Raw genomic sequence first — 26740 nt, 5'->3', positions numbered from 1 at the left:
TTAAAGCTGACAGTCTGCAGTTAAAGCACATCTTGTTTGTTTCATTTCAAATCCATTGTGGTTGTGTATAGAGCCAAAAATGTTAGAATTGTGTCCATGTCCCAATATTTATGGACCTGACTGTACAGTTGCAAGAAAAAATATGTGAACCCCTTGGAATTACGTTGACTTTTGCATGAATTGGGCATAAAATGTGCTCTGAACGTCATCTAAGTCACAACAATAGAAGAACACAGTCTGCTGAACATAATAGTGTAGCAATATTCTTGGGATGTCTGGTGTGAATCACTCTCTTAAGGTCATGCCACAGCATTTCAATGGGGTTGAGGTCAGGACTCTGACTGGGCCACTCCAGAAGGCGTATTCTGTGCTGTTGCAGCCATTGTTTTGTTGAATGACTTGTATGCTTTGGGTCATTGTCCTGTTGCATCACCCATCCTCTGCGGAGCTTCAGTTGGCAGACAGATGGTCGTACGTTTTCCTGCAAAATGCCTTGATAAACTCTGGAATTCATTTTCCCATCAATGACAACAATCCGTCCAGGCCCTGATTCAGCAAAGCAGCCCCAAACCATGATGCTCCCTCCGCCATGTTTCACAGTGGGGATGAGGTTTGATGTTGGTGTGCTGTGCCTTTTTTTCTCCACACATAGTGTTGTGTGTTCTTCTCAAACAACTCAATCTTGGTTTCATCTGTCCACAGTATATTTTGCCAGTAGTGCTGTGGAACATCCAGGTGCTCTTTTGCAAACTTCAAACGTGCTGCAATCTTCTTTTTGGACAGCAATGGCTTCCTCCGTGGTGTCCTCCCATGTACTCCATTCTTGTTTAATGTTTTCCTTATTGTAGATGTGTCAACAAAAATGTTAGCATGTGCCAGAGATTTCTGTAGGTCTTTAGCTGACACTCTGGGATTCTTCTTTACCTCATGCAGCATTCTGCGCTGTGCTCTTGCAGTCATTTTTACAGGACAACCGCGCCTAGGGAGAGTAGCAACAGTGCTAAACTTTCTCCATTTGTAGACAGTCTGTCTTACCGTGGACACATGAACATCAAGGCTTTTGTAGAAACTTTTGTAACCCTTTCCAGCTTCATGCAAGTCAACAATTCTTGATGGTAGGTCTTCTGAGAGCTCTTTTCTGCGAGGCATGGTTCACATCAGACAGTGCTTCTTGAAACCAGTAAACCCAAAACAGGTGTGTGTTTTCTAAGGGCAGGACAGCTGTCAGCAACACATCCAATATCATCACACTGATTGGAGTCAAGGTTGGCTCACTCCTGGCTCCAATTAGCTCTGGGAGAAGTCATTAAGCTAGGGCCTCACATACTTTTTCCTCCCTGCACTGTGAATGTTTACATGTTATGTGCAATTACACCATGGCAACATCTAATGTTTGTGTAGTATTATGTTCAGCAGACTGTGTTCTTCAATTGTTGTGACTTAGATGACGTTCAGAGCACATTTTATGCCCAATTCATGCAAAACTCCACGTAATCCCAAGGGGTTCACATACTTTTTCTTGCAACTGTAGGTTGAATCCTAGCAATGCCTGTGCTGAAAATCAACATATTTCTGGCAGCTGAACCCCAGAACCTCCATAAATCCAGTCTAGATACATAAATTGTGTCTGCAGCACAGAGAAGGAAGATTATCCGAGAGAAATCCAGGAATACAGGACGGGGAACACAGCTCAGGAAAGTGACCAGGGGATTACAGGCTGATATCACCCAGTCCCCGCCCTACTCTGGACCAATCAGTGAGCAGTATGGGTGGAGGAATGGATTTAGTGTTCATGACCCACCTGTGCTGATCTCTGTAGGAGTGTCCTCCTCTATAAATGTCCCCGTTATTCCATCCTCCTCCATAGACTGCTGATCATCCCTCACATACGCCTCTTCTTCTTCTGCTTTCACCTCAAATTCTATATCGATTGGATCTCCACTCTAAATCAAGGAAATGAGAGAAAATATCATCTGTAAAATGTAAGATTTATGATTGTGACATCACACACAAAATCCACACATTGTCTCCACAAGTCCATGTTATAGATGTTCCATCCCACCAACTAGGTCTGGACCTGGCAAATAAAATTGTCCCAGGCATTTTAGACTGAGCAGCCCAGTGTAATCCTCCGCAGAATGTAGAAAAAGAAAACTTTCCACCCACATATCTCCATCTCTGAGGCACAGCACTGCCGGGGGGTGTAGGTGAGGCAGACACAGGAGGAGAGGGAGGGAGGAGGAACAGAACCATCTCTCTTTCTCTGTCCATGTGGGAAAAGGGGGGAATGTCACTGCTAGCTCTGAGCTGTAAGAGAGAGACTCTTTCAGCTCAGAGCCCTGCAGCCACTTGGGAGCCAGTCCAGCCTCCTGGGACCCCTAACAATAGCATCAGAGCAGCAAGGTCACCCTGCCCCCTGGCTGCCCTCCATAGCTCCGGGGCTCCAGAGCTGTCTGCCTCTGCCTCACTCCCTCCTCATGCATTGCAGAGTTCTAAGGAAATGCAGCAGAGTTCCCAGAGTTTTGGCCCTGTCCAGAAGCCCCTGTCCACCAGGCAAATACCCAGTGTGCCCTAAGACCAGTCCGGGCCTGCCACCAACCTTGTAATGGTTAGGGATGGTGTGACCCTCCTGTGTGGAATCCCGGGAATACAGAGGACGGGGACATCTCTCTGGTGGGTTCCTGTAGCTGGATGACTTCACCATGGTGTCCTGGTACAGATCTTTGTGTTCTTCTGGAATCTCTGACTCCTCCATCCCCCCATCCTCATCCTCCTCCTCTTTTATCTCTTCTTTAACCTCAACTTTAGGATCTCTCAGGTTTCCACTCTGAATATATAATAAAAATGACATCAATGCAGATAATGTACAGATCCTAATGATACTATCAGTGATTGTTCCTCATCTACCTGATGATGGTGAGGGATGGTGTGACCTTCCTGTGTGGAATCCCGGGAATACAGAGGACGGGGACATCTCTCTGGTGGGTTCCCATGACTGGATCCATCTGTAGGAAACACACACACTGACTGAATCCATTGTTTCTATGTGTTTATCAGATGATGGGGGATCTAGGTGGATCCTCCGTACTGCTCTCTCCTTTACAATAAAGTCTCCTCTTACCCGGTGATGTGAGGGGCGGCTGATTGTCCATCATGACGTCCTTGTAGAGATCCTTGTGTCCTTCTAAATACTCCCACTCCTCCATGGAGAAATAGACAGTGACACCCTGACACCTTATAGGAACCTGACACACACAATGATACAGTCACCATCCAGACACATCCCTTGTCTGTTACTGGAGAATGTCCCAGAATTCCCGGCACCGCTCACCTCTCCTGTCAGCAGCTCCATCATCTTCTTGGTGACTTCTAGAATCTTCTGCATGTTGTGTCTCTCAGGGTTTAGGGAGTCACATGGAGGCACTGTGATGGTCATATGATCACCTGACTTCAGAAGAGGAAATCTCTGTATTGAGGAACCAATAGGAATATCATGTTAGACTCCCAGAATCCTCCTCACCTCTCCGGTCAGGTCTGTGTGATGTCATGTGACCTCCCAGAATCCTCCTCACCTCTCCGGTCAGGTCTGTGTTTATTAATAGAGATGAGAGTGATGTCATGTGACCTCCCAGAATCCTCCTCACCTCTCCGGTCATGTCTGTGTTTTATTAATAGAGATGAGAGTGATGTCATGTGACCTCCCAGAATCCTCCTCACCTCTCTGTTCAGGTCTGTGTTTTATTAATAGAGATGAGAGTGATGTCATGTGACCTCCCAGAATCCTCCTCACCTCTCCGGTCAGGTCTGTGTTTTATTAATAGAGATGAGAGTGATGTCATGTGACCTCCCAGAATCCTCCTCACCTCTCCGGTCAGGTCTGTGTTTTATTAATAGAGATGAGAGTGATGTCATGTGACCTCCCAGAATCCTCCTCACCTCTCCGGTCAGGTCTGTGTGTTATTAATAGAGATAAGAGTGATGTCATGTGACCTCCCAGAATCCCCCTCACCTCTCCGGTCAGGTCTGTGTTTTATTAATAGAGATGAGAGTGATGTCATGTGACCTCCCAGAATCCTCCTCACCTCTCCGGTCAGGTCTGTGTTTTATTAATAGAGATGAGAGTGATGTCATGTGTCCTCCTCACCTCTCCGGTCAGCAGGTAGATGATCTCCAGGGTGAGGTTTAGTATCTTCTCAGTCATGTGACTCCGGTCCTCCTCCATCCTCATTGGTGCCATCATGTGATCTATACAGGTCTCCTTGTAGACGGATAAGTTTGGGAAATGAAAGTAAGAATTACAGTCACCAGCCACTTTATTAGGTCCACCTTGCTAGTGCCAAGAAAATCTCCCCCCACCATGACACCACCACCAGCCTGAACCGTGGATACAAGGCAGGATGGATCCATGCTTTCATGTTGTCTATGCCAAATTCTGACCCTACCATCTGAATGTTGCAGCAACCAGTCTGCCCATTCTCCTCTGACATCAACAAGGCATTTTCCTCCACACAACTGCCGCTTGCTGGATATTTTCCCTTTTTTGGACCATTCACTGGAAACCCTAGAGATGGTTGTTGGTGAAAATCCCAGGAGATCAGCAGTTTTTGAAATACCTAGACCAGCCTGCCTGGCACCAACAACCACACCACATTCAAAGTCACTTAAATCCCATTTCTTTCCCATTCTGATACTCAGTTTGAACTTCAGCAAGTTGTCTTCACCATGTGTAGATGCCTAAATGCATTGAGTAGCTGCCATGTGATTGGCTGATTAGCAGTTTGTGTTACCCAGCAATTGAACAGGTGGACCTGATTGGGTGGCCAATGAGTGTATTTGGATGGTATTGGTCACACAATAATAGGATGTGGATGTGAGGGGGGAATAGGAGGGTTGCTGGACATCTAACCACCTCAATACCGGACACTTCCACCCCCTTCCTGACCAGAACACTTTTCAGATGTCAGAGCTGTCGCAGTTTGGATGACAATTGTGCGGTCATATACAGTACTATTCTAGGCTCTGCCTAGTCTGGGCAAAAATTGTGTCCCATCCCAACGTGTCCAACTGCATGAAAATCCATCCAAATTCAATATAAATCCCTCATAAATACTGAATAGAAAAATAAAATCATCAATATTAATAGTTCTTTTATATTAGTTGATGTGCTTGTGCCTCTCCAATCACACTGCGCCAACCGACCGTGCGGAATAATGTGCCTTGTGCCTCTCCAATCACACTGCGCCAACCGACCGTGCGGAATAAAGTGCCTTGTGCTCCTCCAATCACACTGCGCCAACCGACCGTGCGGAATAAAGTGCCTTGTGCCTCTCCAATCACACTGCGCCAACCGACCGTGCGGAATAAAGTGCCTTGTGCCTCTCCAATCACACTGCGCCAACCGACCGTGCGGAATAAAGTGCCTTGTGCCTCTCCAATCACACTGCGCCAACCAACCGTGCGGAATAAAGTGCCTTGTGCCTCTCCAATCACACTGCGCCAACCGACCGTGCGGAATAAAGTGCCTTGTGCCTCTCCAATCACACTGCGCCAACCAACCGTGCGGAATAAAGTGCCTTGTGCCTCTCCAATCACACTGCGCCAACCGACCGTGCGGAATAAAGTGCCTTGTGCCTCTCCAATCACACTGCGCCAACCAACCGTGCGGAATAATGTGCCTTGTGCTCCTCCAATCACACTGCGCCAACCGACCGTGCGGAATAAAGTGCCTTGTGCTCCTCCAATCACACTGCGCCAACCGACCGTGCGGAATAAAGTGCCTTGTGCCTCTCCAATCACACTGCGCCAACCAACCGTGCGGAATAAAGTGCCTTGTGCCTCTCCAATCACACTGCGCCAACTGACTGTGCGGAATAAAGTGCCTTGTGCTTCTCCTGTCATCCAAGTGCTCCCCTCCAGTGCTCTCCTCCAGTGCTCCCCCTCCAGTGCTCTCCTCCAGTGCTCCCCCTCCGGTGCTCCCCTCCAGTGCTACCCCTCGAGTGTAACCCCTCCAGTGCTCCCCCTCCAGTGCTCTCCCTCAGTGCTACCCCTCGAGTGTAACCCCTCCAGTGCTCCCCCTCCAGTGCTACCCCTCGAGTGTAACCCCTCCAGTACTCCCCCTCCAGTGCTCCCCCTCCAGTGCTCCCCCCCACCATAGGATGTGGACTCTTACACTGGAATAGGAGTCCTATGTGCTGTGTCATGGTCCTGGTTAGTCTGGAGCTTGTAGTCCTCCTGGATGATTGTGTACAATTCCCCCCCCCAATATATCATACAACTGATGGTTCATCTCATGATGTATGCAGGGAGGAGATAACAACAATCACCCACATGGTGTCATTCCATTTATTACAAACTTCCTTTACAGCAAACCATATACACTCACATTTGTATATAATATACAAGCAAAATGTCCGACCGAAAGTGTCCCATCCACATGAGTCTCACCATTCGGGAATTACATCACCGCAGCTGTCACTGACGCATTTCCCCTCCTCTAGGGGGCTGTAAGAGGATTGGCTGCTGGTGGTAGATGGTCTTATTTATACTGTGTGTCTCCATATCTCCGAGCCCACTTCCCCTTCCTGTCCTAACCCGGTGTCACCTCCGTTTCCTCCCGCGGCCTTGCGTGGTCATGATACACTGAACCCAAATGACATTTGGAACATTTTTTAGACAGATTAAGCTTTCTTTGGGTGGTGCAGTATTAATTCACCACTGGGGGGGTCATTTATTGCTAAACAAACAAAAAAAGAACAATAATTTTGAAGAAAAAATTTTTTTCTTTGTTTGTTATAAAATTTAGCAAAAAATTTTTCTCCTTCACTGAATGGCACTGAAGTAGCTGCAATGATGAACAGGCACTGATGGGCACTTATATGCTGCACTGATGGGGATGCAATGATGGGCACTGATGGGGATGCACTGATGGGCACTGATATGCTGCACTGATGGGGCTGCACTGGTGGGCACTAATAATCACAGTAAATGTCCCCTGTCACAGGAAAGCCGGTTATCGGTTTCCTTTCCTTTCCTCAGACAGTGACAGCGCTGAGGACAGGAAATGCCGATAACCAGCTTTTGTTTACATGTGATCAGCTGTGATTGGATACAGCTGATCACATGGTAAAGAGACAACATCATTGGATCTTTTCCCTGATCAGGGATGTGTTGAGCTCCCCACCAATCACCATGCTGCGTCCCCCTCCACCTGCACAGCAAGAGTGGGAGGACATCATACAACGTCCTTCCAGAAGGAGAGAGGTCCTGTCCGCCATCATTGTACAATAGGCCGGGTGGGAACCAGTTCAGGACTTCTGTCCTCCTGGAAACACATTTACTTTGGAGTGTTTAGTGTTTGATGCATATTTGAGGTCCCGGGACCCTCTTGTCCATCCAGATCAGAAATCCCCTTTTCTCTGTTGGGTTTGTTTGGTCTCTGAACTGGTTTTGATGAGTATTAGATCTGCAGACAAGGAATGATAAATATGATCCTTCCTATGACTTGTTTGCTCTGAGGCAGTGCTGTGAGGTCAATGTCGGCTCATCATGAGGTCCAGGAAGGGGAACTTGATGACTTTTGGCCGGAGTTGCTGGCTAATCAGGACAATTGGCAGAACTCCGGCTGCAAGCCTCCAATCTGTGGCAGCCTGCTGACTGACAGGAGTGATGTCACTGTCACTCTCTGCAGTAAGAGAAGGGATTGGATTGGATAGCAGGAGGATGGTGCTGGTGGAGTAGAGAGCTGGGGGGGAGGAGTCTGTTCTCTTCCCTCCAATGACAGCCCAGTGTGGGTAGGAGGACAGCAGGGGATTCTCTTGGTTGGCAAGTATTTTCTGGTATCCAGGACATTGTACAGAGTGGTGGTGGGTTCCTGGGGCTCTGAATTCCAGCACCGGGCACTGCCAGAGCCTGTGTCATGGGAAGGTATTGGAGTGTCTCCTGAAGATGTATAGCACTGACCCCTGACTACCTTTTAGGCAATGCTGCAGAAACAGACGTCCTCTAAGAAAAGTGCCCACCAAGGGCCCAGAGTCCTTCAACTACTCTACCTCCTTAAGGCCCTGAGCTCCACTACCCTTCAGGGGCCCCAAAGTTCCTTATCTGTAGTGCCCCCTGAGAGACCCCTCAGCTCCTCTACTTCCCTCAGACCCCTCAGTATTTCCCTCCCTCTGACACCAATGATGGAACATATTCTTCATGGCTTGCTGGGGAATGTTTTCTTCCTCCTGAGCAGCAATGTAAGGGGCTCCATACTCCTGACCCCGGCACTCCATCATTGTGTTGGCTGCATAGTGTAATGATTGCCCATTGGCTGCCTGTGTAGTGTCATCATTGCCCTTTGTAGGCCATGTATGGTCAGGATGGTCCTTGTCTTGTCTATTTATTGTCAGTGCTGTTTGTTTAGAGGACCATATTACTAGAATTTATCTCCACAATGAGGAGAATGTTCCGGCCCCGGAAGTGGGGGAATGTTCTGCCCCTGAAGGGGTTAATCTGGGTTCCCACACTATATATGTGTGTATCATCATCTGCTGGAGATAAAGACGTCACAGTGACTATGGAGGAAGAGGACGGACGTGACCGTGGAGGAAGAGGACGGATGTGACTATGGAGGAAGAGGACAGACGTGACTATGGAGGAAGAGGACGGACGTGAGTATGGAGGAAGAGGACGGATACGACTATGGAGGAAGAGGACGGACGTGACTATGGAGGAGGATGAGGGACATGACTATGGAGGAAGAGGACGGACGTGACTATGGAGGAGGATGAGGGACATGACTATGGAGGAAGAGGACGGACGTGACTATGGAGGAAGAGGACGGACGTGACTATGGAGGAAGAGGACGGACGTGACTATGGAGGAAGAGGACGGACGTGACTATGGAGGAAGGACATAACTATGGAGGAAGAGGACGGACGTGACTATGCAGGAAGGGGACGGACGTGACTACGGAGGAAGAGGACAGACGTCACTATGGAGGAAGAGGAAGGACATAACTATGGAGGAAGAGGACGGACGTGACTATGGAGGAAGGGGACGGACGTGACTACGGAGGAAGAGGACGGACGTGACTATGGAGGAAGAGGACGGACGTGACTATAGAGGAAGAGGATGGACATAACTATGGAGGAAGAGGACGGACATAACTATGGAGGAAGAGGACGGACGTGACTATAGAGGAAGAGGATGGACGTGACTATGGAGGAAGAGGACGGACGTGACTATGGAGGAAGGGGACGGACGTGAATAGGGAGGAAGGGGACAGACGTGACTATGGAGGAAGAGGACTGACGTGACTATGGAGGAAGAGGACGGACGTGACTATGGAGGAAGAGGACGGACGTGACTATGGAGGAAGAGGACGGACGTGACTATGGAGGAAGAGGACGGATGTGACTATGGAGGAAGAGGACGGACGTGACTGTGGAGGAAGAGGATCGACATGACTGTGGAGGAAGAGGATGGACATGACGGTGGATTACTGAGTGTAAATAGAAAGTAACATCTTATTCCCTCCTAGATTGTAAGCTCCGAGGAGCAGGGCCCTCAAATCCCTCTTGTATTGATCTGTATTGTCTCCCGTTATATTGTAAAGTGCTGAGCAAACTGTTGGTGCCATAAATCCTGTATAATAATAATAATAACATCTTATTACCTCCTCTGCTGCCATTTTCACCTTCTCCTCTCTACTTCCTGTCTGTACCTGACATCACTTCCTGTCTGAACCTGACATCACTTCCTGTCTTCCATACAGACTTCCTGTCTGGGTAGAAGTGAGATCCCCACCTTGTGGAGCTCAGAGGAACTGCAGCCCCGAGAAGCGTCTAGTAGTGCTTCCCCCTCACCACACCAATAGGACTCCCAGCTTTTCAGCTCCCAGAGTCACAAACATCCTTCACACTCTCCTCATCTCCGATGGTAAAGGAACCGGATCCTCCTCGCTCACTCCTGCAAGTCTGCTGCGGGTTCTGTCAGTCTCCCTCCTAGACTCCGCCTCCAACCGCCATTCCAGAAGGAGCTCCGCCTCTAAATACACACTCAGGGAGGAGAGAAAGGGGAACCCGACATCATGTGACACCTTTTATTACATGGAAATACGAAAATCAATGGGACTAATGCAATCACATTTACTGCAAAATCAGAGGGGCCAAAATCCCTCCCCTGAGCAGTCAGGCTGCAGGAGATCCGCTGAGACATAGAGAGGGAAATGGGTGCTAATAGGCTGCAGGAGATCCGCTGAGACCTAGAGAGGGAAATGGGAGCTAATAGGCTGCGGGAGATCTGCTGAGACATAGAGAGGGAAATGGGCGCTAATAGGCTACGGGAGATCTGCTGAGACATAGGGAAATGGGAGCTAATAGGCTGCAGGAGATCTGCTGAGACATAGAGAGGGAAATGGGCACTAATAGGCTGCAGGAGATCTGCTGAGACATAGAGATGGAAATGGGTGCTAATAGGCTGCAGGAGATCCGCTGAGACATTGAGAGGGAAATGGGTGCTAATAGGCTGCGGGAGATCCGCTGAGACATAGAAAGGGAAATGGGCGCTAATAGGCTGCAGGAGATCTGCTGAGACATGAAATGTGTATGAAATGGATGGATGTGCAGACACTCCCAGAAGATGATGTCATTATGAGTGGATTGATATATATTTTGCATTGTCCCCCCAGAAGGATCAGGTTTGGCGGGATCGCTCTCATTAGCTATACATTTGTATTTTGTGTTCTGTGTTTGTAAGACTTTTCTATATGTAATAAGAGATGTTTGTTGAACAGTTGGTTACATAAGAGTTACATTTATTTCTTCTTCCTTTATTCAGTAATGTTTCATCTCCCGTAGTATCCCTGTAAGGTACATATTATACAGGAAGGGGGATTATGGGATGGATCTCGGGGCTGCAGTTCCTCTGATCTCCACAAGGTGGGGATCTCACCTATACTCACACAGGAAGTCTCTATGGAAGACAGACAGGAAGTGATGTCAGGTACAGACAGGAAGTGATGTCAGGTACAGACAGGAAGTGATGTCAGGAACAGACAGGAAGCAGAGAGGAGACATTGGTGGACATGGCAGCAGAGGAGGTAATAAGATGTTATGTTTTATTTACACCCAGTAACCCCCCGTCATGTCAGTCCTCTTCCTCCATAGTCACGTCAGTCCTCTTGCTCCATAGTCACGTCGGTCCTCTTCCTCCATAGTCACGTCGGTCCTCTTCCTCCATAGTCACGTCGGTCCTCTTGCTCCATAGTCACGTCGGTCCTCTTCCTCCATAGTCACGTCGGTCCTCTTCCTCCATAGTCACGTCCGTCCTCTTCCTCCATAGTCACGTCCGTCCTTTTCCTCCATAGTCACGTCCGTCCTCTTCCTCCATAGTCACGTCCGTCCTCTTCCTCCACGTTTACGTCTGTCCTCTTCCTCCATAGTCACGTCCGTCGTCTTCCTCCATAGTCACGTCCGTCCTCTTCCTCCATAGTCACGTCCGTCCTCTTCCTCCATAGTCACGTCGGTCCTCTTCCTCCATAGTCACGTCGGTCCTTTTACTCCATAGTCACGTCCGCCCTCTTCCTCCACAGTCACGTCCGTCCTCTTCCTCCATAGTCACATCCGTCCTCTTCCTCCATAGTCACATCCGTCCTCTTCCTCCATAGTCACGTCCGTCCTCTTCCTCCATAGTCACGTCCGTCCTCTTCCTCCATAGTCACGTCCGTCCTCTTCCTCCATAGTCACGTCGGTCCTCTTCCTCCATAGTCACGTCCGTCCTCTTCCTCCATAGTCACGTCGGTCCTCTTCCTCCATAGTCACGTCCGTCCTCTTCCTCCATAGTCACGTCTGTCCTCTTCCTCCATAGTCACGTCCGTCCTCTTCCTCCATAATCATGTCCATCCTCTTCCTCCATAGTCACTGTGACGTCTTTTATCTCCAGCAGATGATGATACACACATATATAGTGTGGGAACCCAGATGAACCCCTTCAGGGGCAGAACATTCCCCCACTTCCGGGGCCGGAACATTCTCCTCATTGTGGAGATAAATTCTAGTAATATGGTCCTCTAAACAAACAGCACTGACAATAAATAGACAAGACAAGGACCATCCTGACCATACATGGCCTACAAAGGGCAATGATGACACTACACAGGCAGCCAATGGGCAATCATTACACTATGCAGCCAACACAATGATGGAGTGCCGGGGTCAGGAGTATGGAGCATAGAGCCCCTTACATTGCTGCTCAGGAGGAAGGAAACATTCCTTTGTAACAGAAAATGTATATAAATCTGAGGCTCTTTTAGAAATGTCCGGGGGGTTTCAAAAATGAAAGGGGCTTTATAGCGACTAAAACATTTCATATGTGTAACATTGCGCTGTTTATCTCCTCCTCCCCTCCCCCGCCTGTCTCCAACACCACACCCGGGGACTAGCAGGGAGGGCAGAGACCTTGCAGTGTAATTAGAACCGATTGGCAGCTTCTCAGGAAAGGGGCGTGTCCTTCTTACCCTTTCTCCCTTTCACTCCCAGAGCCATTTTTGCATTTTTTGCACACGTTTAAAAAATCATTTTAGGCCTGAAGATGACACAAAACCCCCAAAATATCGATTTTCTGAAAGTAGAGACTTTAGAGAATAAAATAGTGGTAGTTCTATTTTTTATGTCTCAAAATTTTATCACAAAGTCTAGGACAGCAGGAGTCAGGGCCAAAGTGGCACAGGTTGCCTGTAGGAGTGCTTGTTGGTGGTCCACCCTGGAGCACAACTGATGCACTGAGATGAGGTCTGCAGACAGGAGGTGCCTGTGCGAGGTATGCAAGCCCTTCCGGGGAACAGAGGATTACTGGATAGCCGGTTCAAAGCCAAGGTCCAGTACTGGGTGGAGATCAGAACAGACGTAGTCAGATGGGATAGCCGAGGTCATACACAGAGGAGCAAGAGAGAATATCCGTTAGCCAAGCCGAGGTCATGCACAGAGGAGCAAGAGAGAATATCCATTAGCCAAGCCGAGGTCAGGTCAGGATTTAAGCAGAGAAGACAGGTCCAGGAGCAAGCCAAGTCGGTAACAGGAAATCACAGATCACAGTAGCACAGGAACAGGAAATCACAGTTCACAGTAGCACAGGAACAAGGTACCGGGGAGCCAGAGATCAACCAGCACCTGAGAGTAGTGCAGGGCTTCCTTATAAAGGCCGTTTGCCACCAAATTTGAGCCGATGTGAACCTCTGTGGCCATGCAAGGTACTGGCAGGGGTGTCAGGTCTCCTAACACCACTGCTGAGGACAGAGCCCTGACAGTGCCCCCCCAAAGGGCAGCCTCCAGATGCCTACTTGGGCCATCTTCTCTGGATATTTGGAGTAGAACTCCTGGAGAAGTCTTGGGGCATGTATGTTGTCTTTGGTTCCCAGGAGGTTTCTTCAGGAGTTACCCCCTTCCATTTGATCAAAAACTGGATCTGCCTTCCTCACTTCTTGCAGTGCAGGATTGGTTTTATCTCGTATTCTGCATCCTCCCCAACTGTTATTGGCGGCGGAGGAGGTTCTACTCTTCCCGGAAATGGATCATAAACTGCTGTCTTGAGCAGAAAAACATGGAAGACTGGGTGAATCCCATATGATTTGGGAAGAGATAGCTCATATGCCACTGGATTGATTACTCGTTTGATCTGAAAGGGCCCAATGTATCTTGGTCCCAACTTCCGCGATGGGCAAGGAAGTTTTAGGTTGGCTGTTGATAACCAAGCCTGGTCTCCAACCTTCAGAGAAGGATTTCCCCTCCGTTTCTTGTCATATTATCTTTTGTAGTCAGTTTGCAATCTTTGTATGGATTTCGGGAGAGCTCAATAGTTGTCCTGTATCCTGCTGATTCTGTCATGAACTGCAGGTACCGAGGTTTCGAGTATGGTATCCGGCAGGCATGAAGGGTGGAATCCGTAATTAGCCCCAAATTGCGACTGATTCATAGCGGAATGGATGGAATTATTGTATGCAAATTCTGCTAATGGGAGTAGAGATGTCCAGTCATCCTGGGAAAAGGCAGAGAGACATCGTAGATATTGTTCCAACGTTTGGTTAGTTTGTTCAGTTTGTCCATTACTTTGAGGGTGGTAGGCCGATGATAGGCAGAGTTCCACTTTCAGGGTTTTACATAAGGCTCTCCAGAACCTGGAGGTAAATTGAACCCCTCGGTCTGACACGATATTGCTGGGCAGTTCATGTAGCATAACGATTTCCTTAATAAAAATATGTGCCAACTCAGGCGCCAACGGAGTTCCTATCATTGGCAGAAAGTGGGCCATCTTGGATAGCCAATCTATCACTACTAGGATGGTAGCAAACCCCTCAGAGGGCGGCAAGTCTACAATAAAGTCCATTGTGATAATTCCACAGGGATGATTAGGAATGGATAGGGGCCTCAGCAACCCCCATGCCTTGGCTTTGTCTCCCTTGCTACGTAGACATACTGTGCAGGATTTACTTATGTTCTGCAGTCCTGACTTAGGCTGGGCCAACAAAATGATCGCTGGATCAGGTCCATTGTTTTTCAGCCAGTTGATGGTCGTGGAATGTCTTGAAAACTTGGGATCTTACCTCCTGAGGTACAAAGATCTTATCCTGGTGCCACAGAAAGCCATCCTGCCTTCTTAATGAGTTCTGCTCAGGTACGGCACACCGTGCAGATGCCTGTTCAATCAAAAGCTTCAGACTGGGCTGAATCAACAAAAAATTTTGGGCCGACAGGATGGTATCGGGGGCAAAGTTTCAACTGAATCTGGGAACATATGTGATAGAGCATCTGCTTTCCCATTCTTGGATCCTGAGCGGTAGGTCATGTGAAAATTGAAGATGGAGAAATATAGGACCCATCTAGCTTGCTGCGGTCTTAGGCGTTTGGCAGATCTTAAATATTCTAGATTCTTATGAACTGTGAAGATCATGATTGAGTGACTAGCTCCTTCCAAAAGGTACCTCCATTCTTTGAACGCCATTTTGATCTACAAAAGTTCCCTGTTGCCTATATCGTAGTGCCTTTCAGCTTGGCTTAGTTTCTTAGAGCAAAAAGCTACCAGATGGAGCAGAGCTTTTGGGCCTTGACTCCTGTAGCCACCTCCGATGCTTCCACCTCCAGGATGAAGGGAAGTGTTGGCTCTGGGTGTTGTAATACAGGAGCAGAAGTGAACTGCTTTTTTAACTGCTCGAAGGCTGTCTGTGCTTCTTGGCTCCAGAGAAAATGTGTATGCTGGCTAGTGAGTTGGGTAATGGGGGCTATAATGGTTGAGAAGCCCTTGATGAATTTCTGATAAACGTTGGCAAATGTTGGCTGCCCCTGGAAGCTGCTCAATAGGACAATAATATGATTGATGAGATGGTAAAGTGTCAGCTTTCTTTTTATCAAATACATCAAGGAAATGGTGGTAGGCAGGGGGAACGGATTGACTGGCATCTGATGTAGGCTTAACTGAGAGGCACACAGGGAAATTGGTGGGAGTGCCACAGTGCTGAATACAGTAATTTGATGGGAAGGTGACTTCTTTCTTGAGCCAGTTGATTTGTGGATTGTGAGCTTGCAACCAAGGTATTCCTAGGATGGCTGGAAACATGGGAGATCTCAGGATGTCAAAGCAGATGAATTCCTGATGGACAGAGTCAGTTGTGGCTAGGATGGGAATGGTTTCTTGGGTAACGGGTCCTGAGCTAGGAGCGGTGCCATCTGCTAGGAGTACATTAAACCTTTGTGTTTTAGGACGAAGAGGAATACCTAGGTTCTGGGCAAGGTTGATGTCCAAGAAAAAACTACAGGCTCCCGAATCAACGATTGCCCACAACTTGACTTCCTTTCCAGCCACCTGTAATGACATGGGTAGAACGACATGGATGGTTAAGGTTCTGGATAACTGGAGATATGAAGGATGAGGCTGGCTGGACTTACTTGGTCGCACTGGGCAGTTGTGTAAGAAATGGCCCATGGCCCTGTGACATAAATGTAAGATTTGAGTAGTTGAGATGTGATCAGTAGCAATATGTCATTGTAAATTTAGTTTCAGTCCATGTTATTAAAGATAAGTGTTCCGAATTCAGTCAGAGACATATGTTCACCAATTAGCATCTGAAAGGACAGAGCATGTCAATAAAACGTTGTCACCTATGTAGCCAGAGATTGCCACCTTCTTGAAATCTAAAAGAAGAGCTCCAACCATTTCAGCTTCGGGAAGCAGCAGGAGACCAGGAGAGGGCTCCACTTTGTCTGCTAGCTGTGATTTATATCCACAGATCAGAGGAATATATTTAATCTCTCATAAAAGATACAATATTAGTTGCAGAGAGATGAAAATACTTCCTTCTGATTGGACACACTGTAAGCTACATCTGCATGTAAAACTGTATTTATAGCCTCTGTAGAATCCCAGAGAAATGCAGAAAACAGTTATATGGCACCTGATTGCAACAGCTGAACAGTGATTGGTACTGTCGCGATCAGATTGATGTGCTGGTGTCGGAAATTCTATCCCTGACTTGGTGATTCAAACCGTTCCTGGTCCAATCGACTTTGGGTACTTCAGTACCCAGAACGTCCTGTGGGCTGGTATAGGGTTGATTGGCCAAGGGCTAATGTCCAGCCTATGTCCATATTTCAATAAATTGAGGACCCTGAGATATGGACGGGGTGATTCGTACAGAGCCATTTCTATTTTACTGGCGAATCGCGGACTTTCTCTAACTTGCTCCAGTCACAGGATAACTCTTAGCAAAAGTTTTATTTCTGTTTTTATTCCCTTTTATTTTATAGTCAATAGCCAATTGTGTGTCTTTTTGTATTTTCTGTATTATTTGTAACATTTTATACTTTGTACATATTCTATGCACAGCTCACTTTCAGGATATTAAATCATAAAGTTAATAAGTGACTTCTGGATACTTAAGCTCGGGCTCATATCTCCGGAGAGATTATTGTATTACAGTGTCTATATATGCTCGGTCTAAGTTCATTGCCAATCTGTATGCAATTGCACTGTGTGTTGGCAAATTGCATGCAGATTGTAAAGTAGCAGATCTGCCAGACAGAGATCTGTGTGTGTGTGGTGGCCCAGCAGACCAGTCTGCCGACAAACTGTTGGATGGTGGCAAGCTACCGTTTGTTGTGTGACTGGTGTGGGGGGGTGTGGACAGTGGAATCGTCATTCACTCCGGGGTTCTAGCTTGTAGGATAGCTGGAGGAATGCTAGAAGTGTTTGCCAATTGCTAGACTGCTCCCCAACCCTTAGATTGCACCAGATTGTATATAAGATTTGTATCTGCCTGTGTGTGGTCAGCCAGTTGGAGTGGAGTCTCCCTCTAGTAGTGGCCAGATGCAGTGCGGGCTGTGAATGCGTATCATGGCCAGTCTTATATGCTCAAAGTAAGACCCCCTCATCCCTCTTTACCCCAAGTCACGGCCGGACGTGCATACCTCGGTTAGCTAGGCGCCGTGGGCATGTGTGTGCGGTGTGGATCCATGACAGCCCCGCAGTAAAGGCATAGGTTGCCTTGCCGTCTGCGTAATCTTTCCTCTGGAGATAAGGCAGGTCAGAGAAGGCCAATTTGCATGGGTTTTACTTCAGGAGTGCTGATAGGCGGAGAAATAGGGACAGAATCCACTGGTCTTGGAACCCTTGGCAAAACCCTTGGCAAAGGGTCTGGGTATGTTCAGAATGTCTCTCCTGTAGCCGTTGATCCAATTAGGTAGCGAGTTGAATTAGATTCTCCAAGGAGGAGGGAGCCTCCACCCTAGCTAATTCGTCCTTGAGGGACTCAGACAGACCTAGATGGAACTGGTATTTTAGGGCTGCGTCATTCAACCCGGTATTGGCGGACCATTTGCAGAATTCCACAATGTAGTCCTCCACATGCCGTCGGCCTTGTTGTAGAGCATGAAGGGTGGATTCAGCAGTAGAGGTCCTCTGGGGGTCATCATAAAGAGCTGCCATGGCTTCAAAGAATGTGATCACTGAGTTTAGCGCTGGTTCTTTTTGTTCCAGTAAGCTGTGTGCCCATGATTGAGGTTCGTCAGATATGAGAGAAATGATGAACCCCACTTTAACTGCCTCAAGTGAGAAGGTCCTGGGTTGCAGTGCAAAATACAACTCACAAGCATTCTTGAAGGCTCGGAATTTACGTCGGTCCCCAGGAAGCAATCCGGAATGGTAACCCTGAGTAGTACCACAGCGGGTGTAACAGTGGAAAGCGAACTGGCTGGTGCCACTGTAGGGATAGGACTAGGCAATGGATTCTGGTCTGCAGAAGTCGTAGCAGTAGTGAGCGAATGAAGATGTCCCTCCAGCTGAAAATATTCCTCCTGCAGATCCTTGACCACTTGCGTAAGTGCCGTCATCTGTTGGCACAGGGCCTCTAATGTGGAAGCACCTCTCTCGGCCTCAGACATAATGGCTGATTGATACTGTCACGTACCTGGTGAGAGATGCCAATGGAGAGAGGGCTTCCCTTGCGGCTAAGTTCCAGACTCCCCTGAGATTGGGACAGCAGGAGTCAGGACCAAAGTGGCACAGGTCACCTGTAGGAGTGCTTGTTGGTGGTCCACCCAGGAGCACAGCTGATGCACTGAGATGAGGTCTGCAGACAGGTGGTGCCTGTGTGAGGTATGAAAGCCCTTCCGGGGAACAGGATTACTGGATAGCCGGTTGAAAGCCAAGGTCTGCGACTGGGTGGAGATCAGAACAGACGTAGTCAGATGGGATAGCCGAGGTCATACACAGAGGAGCAAGAGAGAATATCTGTTAGCCAGCCGAGGTCAGGTCAGGGTTTAAGCAGAGAAGACAGGTCCAGGAGCAAGCCGAGTCAGTAACAGGAAATCAAAGATCACAGTAGCACAGGAACAGGAAATAACAGTAGAACAGGAACAAGGTACTGGGGAGCCAAAGATCAACCAGCACTTGAGAGTAGTGCAGGGCTTCCTTATAAAGGCCGTTCGCCACCAAATTTGAGCCAATGTGAACTTCTGCAGCCATGCAAGGTATTGGCAGGGTTGCCAGGTCTCCTAACACCTCTGCCAAGGACAGAGCCCTGACATCTGTCCCCTCTACCCTCCGACACCCGCTGACCCGGGCCCACAGATGGGCAAGCAGAGCCGGGGAAGCATAGTAGGTACTGGAGAGGTTCACACACACGGGGTGGCAGAGGCTGGCACCTGAAAGGAGAGCCCTGCGGCTTGCCCTCAGCAGGGATAAAGATTAAACACAATACTTGCCCGGCCCCCAGAACTACATGTCCCGGGTGTCGGGTGTTGTAAAGTGAACATCCCGGCATGATGAGCCGACATTGTCCTCACAGCACTGCCTCAGAGCAAACTAGTCATAGGAAGGATCAGATTTACCATTCCTTGTCTGCAGATCTAATACTCATCAAAACCAGTTCAGAGACCAAACAAACCCAACAGGGAAAAGGGGCCCCGGACCTCAAAATTGTAGTAAACACTAAACAGTCCAAACAAAATGTCTTCCCATGGGGGGAGTAGTTCTTCAATGTCCAGCAACCCTCCTATTCCCCCCTCACATCCACATCCTATTATTGTGTGACCAATACCATCCAAATCATTCTTACTTTCATTTCCCAAAGTTATCCGTCTACAAGGAGACCTGTATAGATCACATGATGGCACCAATGAGGATGGAGGAGGACCGGAGTCACATGACTGAGAAGATACTAAACCTCACCCTGGAGATCATCTACCTGCTGACCGGAGAGGTGAGGAGGATTCTGGGAGGTCACATGACATCACTCTCATCTCTATTAATAATACACAGACCTGACCGGAGAGGTGAGGAGGATTCTGGGAGGTCACATGTCATCACTCTCATCTCTAGTAATAAAACACAGACCTGACCGGAGAGGTGAGGAGGATTCTGGGAGGTCACATGACATCATTCTCATCTCTATTAATAAAACACAGAGCTGACTGGACAGGTGAGGAGGATTCTGGGAGGTCACATGACATCACTCTCATCTCTATTAATAAAACACAGACCTGACCGGAGAGGTGAGGAGGATTCTGGGAGTCTAACATGATATTCCTATTGGTTCCTCAATACAGAGATTTCCTCTTCTGAAGTCAGGTGATCATATGACCATCACAGTGCCTCCATGTGACTCCCTAAACCCTGAGAGACACAACATGCAGAAGATTCTAGAAGTCACCAAGAAGATGATGGAGCTGCTGACAGGAGAGGTGAGCGGTGCCGGGAATTCTGGGACATTCTCCAGTAACAGACAAGGGATGTGTCTGGATGGTGACTGTATCATTGTGTGTGTCAGGTTCCTATAAGGTGTCAGGGTGTCACTGTCTATTTCTCCATGGAGGAGTGGGAGTATTTAGAAGGACACAAGGATCTCTACAAGGACGTCATGATGGACAATCAGCCGCCCCTCACATCACCGGGTAAGAGGAGACTTTATTGTAAAGGAGAGAGCAGTACGGAGGATCCACCTAGATCCCCCATCATCTGATAAACACATAGAAACAATGGATTCAGTCAGTGTGTGTGTTTCCTACAGATGGATCCAGTCATGGGAACCCACCAGAGACATGTCCCCGTCCTCTGTATTCCCGGGATTCCACACAGGAAGGTCACACCATCCCTCACCATCATCAGGTAGATGAGGAACAATCACTGATAGTATCATTAGGATCTGTACATTATCTGCATTGTTACCATTGATGTCAATTTATTATATATTCAGAGTGGAAACCTGAGAGATCCTAAACTTGATGTTAAGGAAGAGATATTTTATATATGATATTTCTCTCTCTTTCTTTGGTTTAGGGTGAAGATCTGATAGATATAAAAGTTGAGGTTAAAACAGAAGTAGAAGAGGCGTATGTGAGGGATGATCAGCAATATACGGAGGAGGTTGGAATGATGAGGACATTCAAAGAGGAGGACACTCCTACAGAGATCAGCACAGGTGAGCCACAATATATTCTCTTATCTCTTCTCTGTTACTGCTCACTGATTGGTCCAGAGTAGGGCGGGGACTGGGTGATATCAGCCTGTAATCCCCTGGTCACTTTCCTGAGCTGTGTTCCCCGTCCTGTATTCCTGGATTTCTCTCGGATAATCTTCCTTCTCTGTGCTGCAGACACAATTTATGTCTCTAGACTGGATTTATGGAGGTTCTGGGGTTCAGCTGGCAGCAAAATGTTGCTCAACCTAGGCACCTGGGGTATGTGTTGGGTCTTTTCCCCATGCCCGGGTCTAGCAAGATCTCTGACAGAACATTTCTCCCAGGGTTCCTTGCTCTGTGGTCTGCTGGCTGTGCCGGGTGGAGGGATATGTCTGTAGTGTCTCAGACCCAAGTCACTGAGTGCAGTCTCAGGAGATGGGAGGCAGCGGTGTGGGATCTCTGCAACTTGTCTACAGTAAACATTTTGCTACCAAAGATTACCAAATACAAATAGTCCTGACTCCTAACACTATATGATATATATTTCACAATATGTAGTCCTAAGCCTACACATTATGCTAAATATTCTATAGTCCTGACTTCTGCTCCCCCCCTCCCCCCACTGCTATATATACACATAATATAGATTCTCTTTTGTTCCCCCCATTTCCTCCCAGCTGGACATTTTATATCGGATGATGTGATTGGAGCACAGACTCTTACATGGTGATAATAATGTGATAACATCCTCCAACTTTGGACCCTTAAACAGTGATAATGAGGGAGGAGTCAATACCCCAATGATGGTGGTCTTCAGGATCAGTCCAGTCTTCATCTTGGTTGTTCTCCCCCCATCCTCACTCTCTGACCTCTGGTGGGGCTCAGCCCCGCTGTTCTTCATGACTAAATCATGGAGTAAATAAGGAAGTGCAGTACTTCTTGTGTTGGGAAGATGGTGATGAGTGATAGAGGGGGTGGGGACCCTCATCCTATAATCCCCTCATCACTGTCCCTCCTATAAAAGACAGTTCTGGTTGTTTCCTCACTCTCTGACTAAGGTCCATGAATAAAGAAATGACCTGGTAGGAGATCAGAGGAGCCATTTCCTAGTTCCCTTGAGGGTGGAATTGTAAGCTCCTCAGAGACCAAGCTGCCTGATGTGGGCGGAGTCCTGGTTTGGGGGAACCAATCAGCTCCTGTCTAGTAATCCTCTTTGTCTTTGTATTTTAGTCCATGGCCGGGAGATGAGGAAAACCTCCGAGGATTGTCTCACTTTGTCTCCAGACTGGAAAGTAGAAGATGAGGACATCACACAGTATAGTCCAGGAGAAAACCCGGCTCCCTCCAATGTCCATCCGGCACCACCCAGTGTAGATGGACCATCGGATTCCTCGTATCCTGAGGAACCTCAGACTGTGCGGGACCGGGCCGGCCTTCATACAGAGAAAAGGCTCTCCTGTACTGAGTGTGGGAAGGGTTTCAATTTTAAATCCCGCCTTAATGACCATATAAGATCTCACACAGGTGAGAAGCCGTATTCTTGTCCTAAGTGTGGAAAATGTTTTTCAAAGAAGTCCAGTCTTCAAAAACATCAGAGATTGCACACGGGTGAGAAGCCGTATTCCTGTCCTGAGTGCTGGAAATGTTTTCCACAAAAATCACAACTTATGAAACATGAAAGGTCTCACACGGGGGAAAAGCCGTATTCCTGTTCTGAGTGCGGAAAATATTTTTCAGACATGTCCAATCTTTACAGACATCAGAGATCTCACACGGGGGAAAATATGTATTCCTGTCCTGAGTGTGGGAAATGTTCTGCAAGTAATTCCAGTCCTTCTATTCATCAGAGATTGTACACAAGTGAGAAGCCGTCTCCCTGTTTTGACTGCAGGAAATCCTTTATACAAAATTCACAACCTGTCAAACATCAAAGGTCTGAAAAGCGGGAAAAGCCATATAACTGTCCTGAGTGCGGAAGTTGGTTTTCAGACAAATACTCTCTTTACAGACATAAGAGATTGCACACAGGTGAAAAGCCGTATTCCTGTTCTGAGTGTGGGAAATGTTTTGTTCAAAAATCAGATCTTGTCATACATAAGAGGTCTCACACGGGGGAAAAACCGTACTCTTGTCAGGAGTGCGGGAAATGTTTTTCAGGGAAGTCCAGTCTTCAAAAACATGAGAGATTGCACACGGGTGAGATGCCGTATTCCTGTCCTGAGTGCGGGAAATGTTTTCCACAAAAATCACAACTTATGAAACATGAAAGGTCTCACACGGGGGAAAAGCCGTATTCCTGTTCTGAGTGCGGAAAATATTTTTCAGACCTGTCCAATCTTTACAGACATCAGAGATCACACACAGGGGAAAATATGTATTCCTGTCCTGAGTGTGGGAAATGTTCTTCAAGTAATTCCAGTCTTTCTATTCATCAGAGATTGTACACGAGTGAGAAGCCATCTGCCTGTTTTGACTGCAGGAAATGCTTTATACAAAATTCACAACCTGTCAAACATCAAAGGTCTGAAAAGCGGGAAAAGCCATATAACTGTCCTGAGTGCGGAAGTTGGTTTTCAGACAAATACTCTCTTTACAGACATAAAAGATTGCACACAGGTGAAAAGCCGTATTCCTGTTCTGAGTGTGGGAAATGTTTTGTTCAAAAATCAGATCTTGTCATACATAAGAGGTCTCACACGGGGGAAAAACCATACTCTTGTCCGGTGTGCGGGAAATGTTTTTCAGGGAAGTCCAATCTTTACAGACATCAAAGATTGCACACGGGGGAGAAACCGTATTCCTGTCCCGAGTGCGGGAAATGTTTTTCAGACAAGTCTACTTTTTACAGACACCAGAAATTGCACATGGGGGAGAAGTCACTTTCCTGTCCTGAGTGTGGGAAATGTTCCTCACTGAAGTCCTGTCTTCCTGTACATCAGGGGTCCCACACAACCCTGGAGGTGTATTAGTGCCTTGAGTGCGGGAAATGTCTTCTAGATGAATGTTGCTGGACATCCCAGCTCTCATGTGGGGAAGAAGCACACCCTGATATACACCTCAGATATTCTCCATGGCTGATCTTCATCATGGAAGAAACAGTTCATAAGGAGATCAGAGGTCCCCAAAGACATGGATGAAGTGTGGGACCGGGTTGGCCATTGATAGCAGGAGAAGAATAAAAACCGAGTCATGAGCTTTCATTGGCTGAGTACATTTTGTGGTGGAAGATTTCACACTTAGAGGTCAATTTTTAACCAGTTGACCTCCAGAAGGTTTTACCCCCTTCATGACCAGAACATTTTTTGCTATTCAGCACCGTACCACTTTAACTGGCAATTGCACGGTCATGCAACGCTGCACCCAAATTAAATTTATATAATTTGTTTGACACAAATAGAGCTTTCTTTTGGTGGTATTTGATCACCATTGTGTTTTTTATATATTATATATAAACGAAAAAGACCAAAAAATGTTGGGGAAAAAAATACAAATATTTTCTGCTTTCTGTTATAAAACATATCAAATAAAAAAGAATAATTTTATAAATTTAGGTAAAAATATACAGTAGTCTGCTACAAGTCTTTGGGAAAAAAAATCCCAATAAGTGTATATTGACTGGTTTGTGTGAAAGTTATAGTCTCTGCAAACTATATTTGAAAATCGTTCAATCCTGATGTACTCGGGGACCATCTCATTTCTTGAGGCCCTTAAAATGCCAGGACAGTACAAATCCCCCCCAGTTTAGTTAGTAAGAGGCAGGGTGATTTTTTTTTTTCTTTTTGTAAAATCTTTGATTTGTTTTCAAAACGTACGGGTAATGAAAAACAACAGAAAACAATGCTCTGGATGAAAATTAAAATACAGAAATACAGTACGGTTCAGTACAGGAATGCTGAATAAGGGGAAGTTCGCCACCTTCAGATAGGATAACTACAGTGCCTTGAAAAAGCCTTCTTCCCCATTGAAATTTTCCACATTTTGTCATGTCGCAACCAAAAACATCAATGTCTTTTATTGGGATCGGATGTGATAGACCAACACAAAGTGGCACATAATTGTGAAGTGGAAGGAAAATGAGAAATGGTTTTTAACCTCCTTGGCGGTATTCCCGAGTGTAGCTCGGGGTAAAATGTCAGTACCAAGAGCGGTAACCCCGAGCTACACTCAGGCTTACCATGCGGCGCTGCATAGGGAGTCCCTGCAGCACTTACCTTGTCCTTCGCTCCCACGATGTGTCCCCTGCAGCGTCCCCGGCCATCTCCTCCGGCCGATGCCGGCATCCGGCTTCCGTGTTCCAGTCCCTGTGACGTCGGGACGTACGGGCGCCGGAACCGGCGGCAAATTTGAAATTTTTAAAAAATTTTGTTTTTTTTAAAATGACTATTACATAGTAAAACATTGCTGTTTCAATGCATTTCACATACATTTTGTCCCGAGTGCTTTGTCCGGCGCCCTGCCTGCATTTTGACTGTTCTTTCTGCCTGGAAACTTAGAAAAGTCCATGGCGTCCAAAAAGCGTCCCTTTACGTCAAAACGGGTTTTAGACCAGCTAGAGAACAGCGATAGTAAATCAGAACCACTTGCAGAATTGAGTGATAATGATTCGTGGGGGAAATTCATCATCAGACACTGAAAACGATTTTGCGACTTTGCTCAGCGATGTGTGAATTTGCCTCTGTATTTCAAATTTCAGTGTTTTTGGTTTGATTATATTATTGAATTAAGTTTATTATTATATTATTACTTTTTATGATTATTTATTAAATTATAATTTATGATTTCGTGTTTCAAATTTTATCATACCCGGGATGTTTACTAGACTCTTGTTCGTACAGATTTCAGTGAGTTATTCCTAAAAATTACAGCCTACAATAAAAAACTACATATTTCCATGCAAAAAAATGGTACCGCTTTCAGCAAAAAAAATCGGAAATAATCAGACCGCCGAGGAGGTTAAATTTTTTTTTACAAATAAATCTGTGAAAAGTGTGGCGTGCATTTGTATTCAGCCCCCTTTACTCCGATACCCCTAACTAAAATCTAGTGGAACCAATTACCTTCAGAAGTCACCTAATTAGTAAACAGAGTCCCCCTGTGTGTCATGTAATCTCAGTATAAATACAGCTGTTCTGTGAAGCCCTCAGAGGTTTGTTAGAGAACATTAGTGAACAAACAGCATCATGAAGGCCAAGGAACACACCACACAGGTCAAGGATAAAGTTGTGGAGAAGTTTAAAGCAGGGTTAGGTTATAAACAAATATCCTAAGCTTTGACCATCTCACGGAGCACTGTTCAATCCATCATCCAAAAATGTAAAGAGCATGGCACAACTACAAACCTACCAAGACATGGCCGTCCACCTAAACTGACAGGTCGGGCAAGGAGAGCATTAATCAGAGAAGCAGCCAAGAGGCCCATGGGAACTCTGGAGGAGCTATAGAGATCCACAGCTCGGAGGAGAATCTGTCCACAGGACAACTATTAGTCGTGCACCCCACAAATATGGCCTTTATGGAAAAGTGGCAAGAAGAAAGCCATAAGAAGTCCTGTTTGAAGTTTGTGAGAAGCCATGTGGGGGGCACAGCAAACGTGTGGAAGATGGGGCTCTGGTCAGATGAGACCAAAATGGAACTTCTTGACTTAATAGCAAAATGACATGTGTGCCAATTCTCTCTCTAAACAGTAAGCCAGATCACAAGATCTTAACCAATATCTTAATGTCCAAGTTTAGTAGGGAGATTGGGGGGTAGCTCTGGCAAAGTGCCGGGTTTTAACCTTCCTTGGGCAGTACTGTGATATGTGCCCACAGGGTT

The 26740-nt window shown here is 46.9% G+C and overlaps 1 protein-coding gene across 1 annotated transcript in view; it reads left to right on the top strand.

The window, feature by feature from the left end:
* Nucleotides 1-20901: 20901 nt before the first annotated feature.
* LOC149443989 (uncharacterized) overlaps nt 20902-26740 on the top strand; it is a 29556-nt gene continuing 23717 nt past the window's right edge. The window contains exons 1-3 of the mRNA XM_089655101.1: nt 20902-20947; nt 22157-23447; nt 23532-23720. Coding sequence (XP_089511227.1) covers nt 20902-20947; nt 22157-23447; nt 23532-23720 — 1526 coding nt within the window. The remainder of the gene's footprint in view (nt 20948-22156; nt 23448-23531; nt 23721-26740) is intronic.

The sequence above is a fragment of the Staurois parvus genome, unplaced genomic scaffold (assembly GCF_062004578.1).
Source record: "Staurois parvus isolate SC_StPar_1 unplaced genomic scaffold, SC_StPar_1.0 ptg000819l, whole genome shotgun sequence".
NCBI lineage: Eukaryota > Metazoa > Chordata > Amphibia > Anura > Ranidae > Staurois > Staurois parvus.
This window is presented reverse-complemented; position numbering and strand designations above follow the sequence as displayed.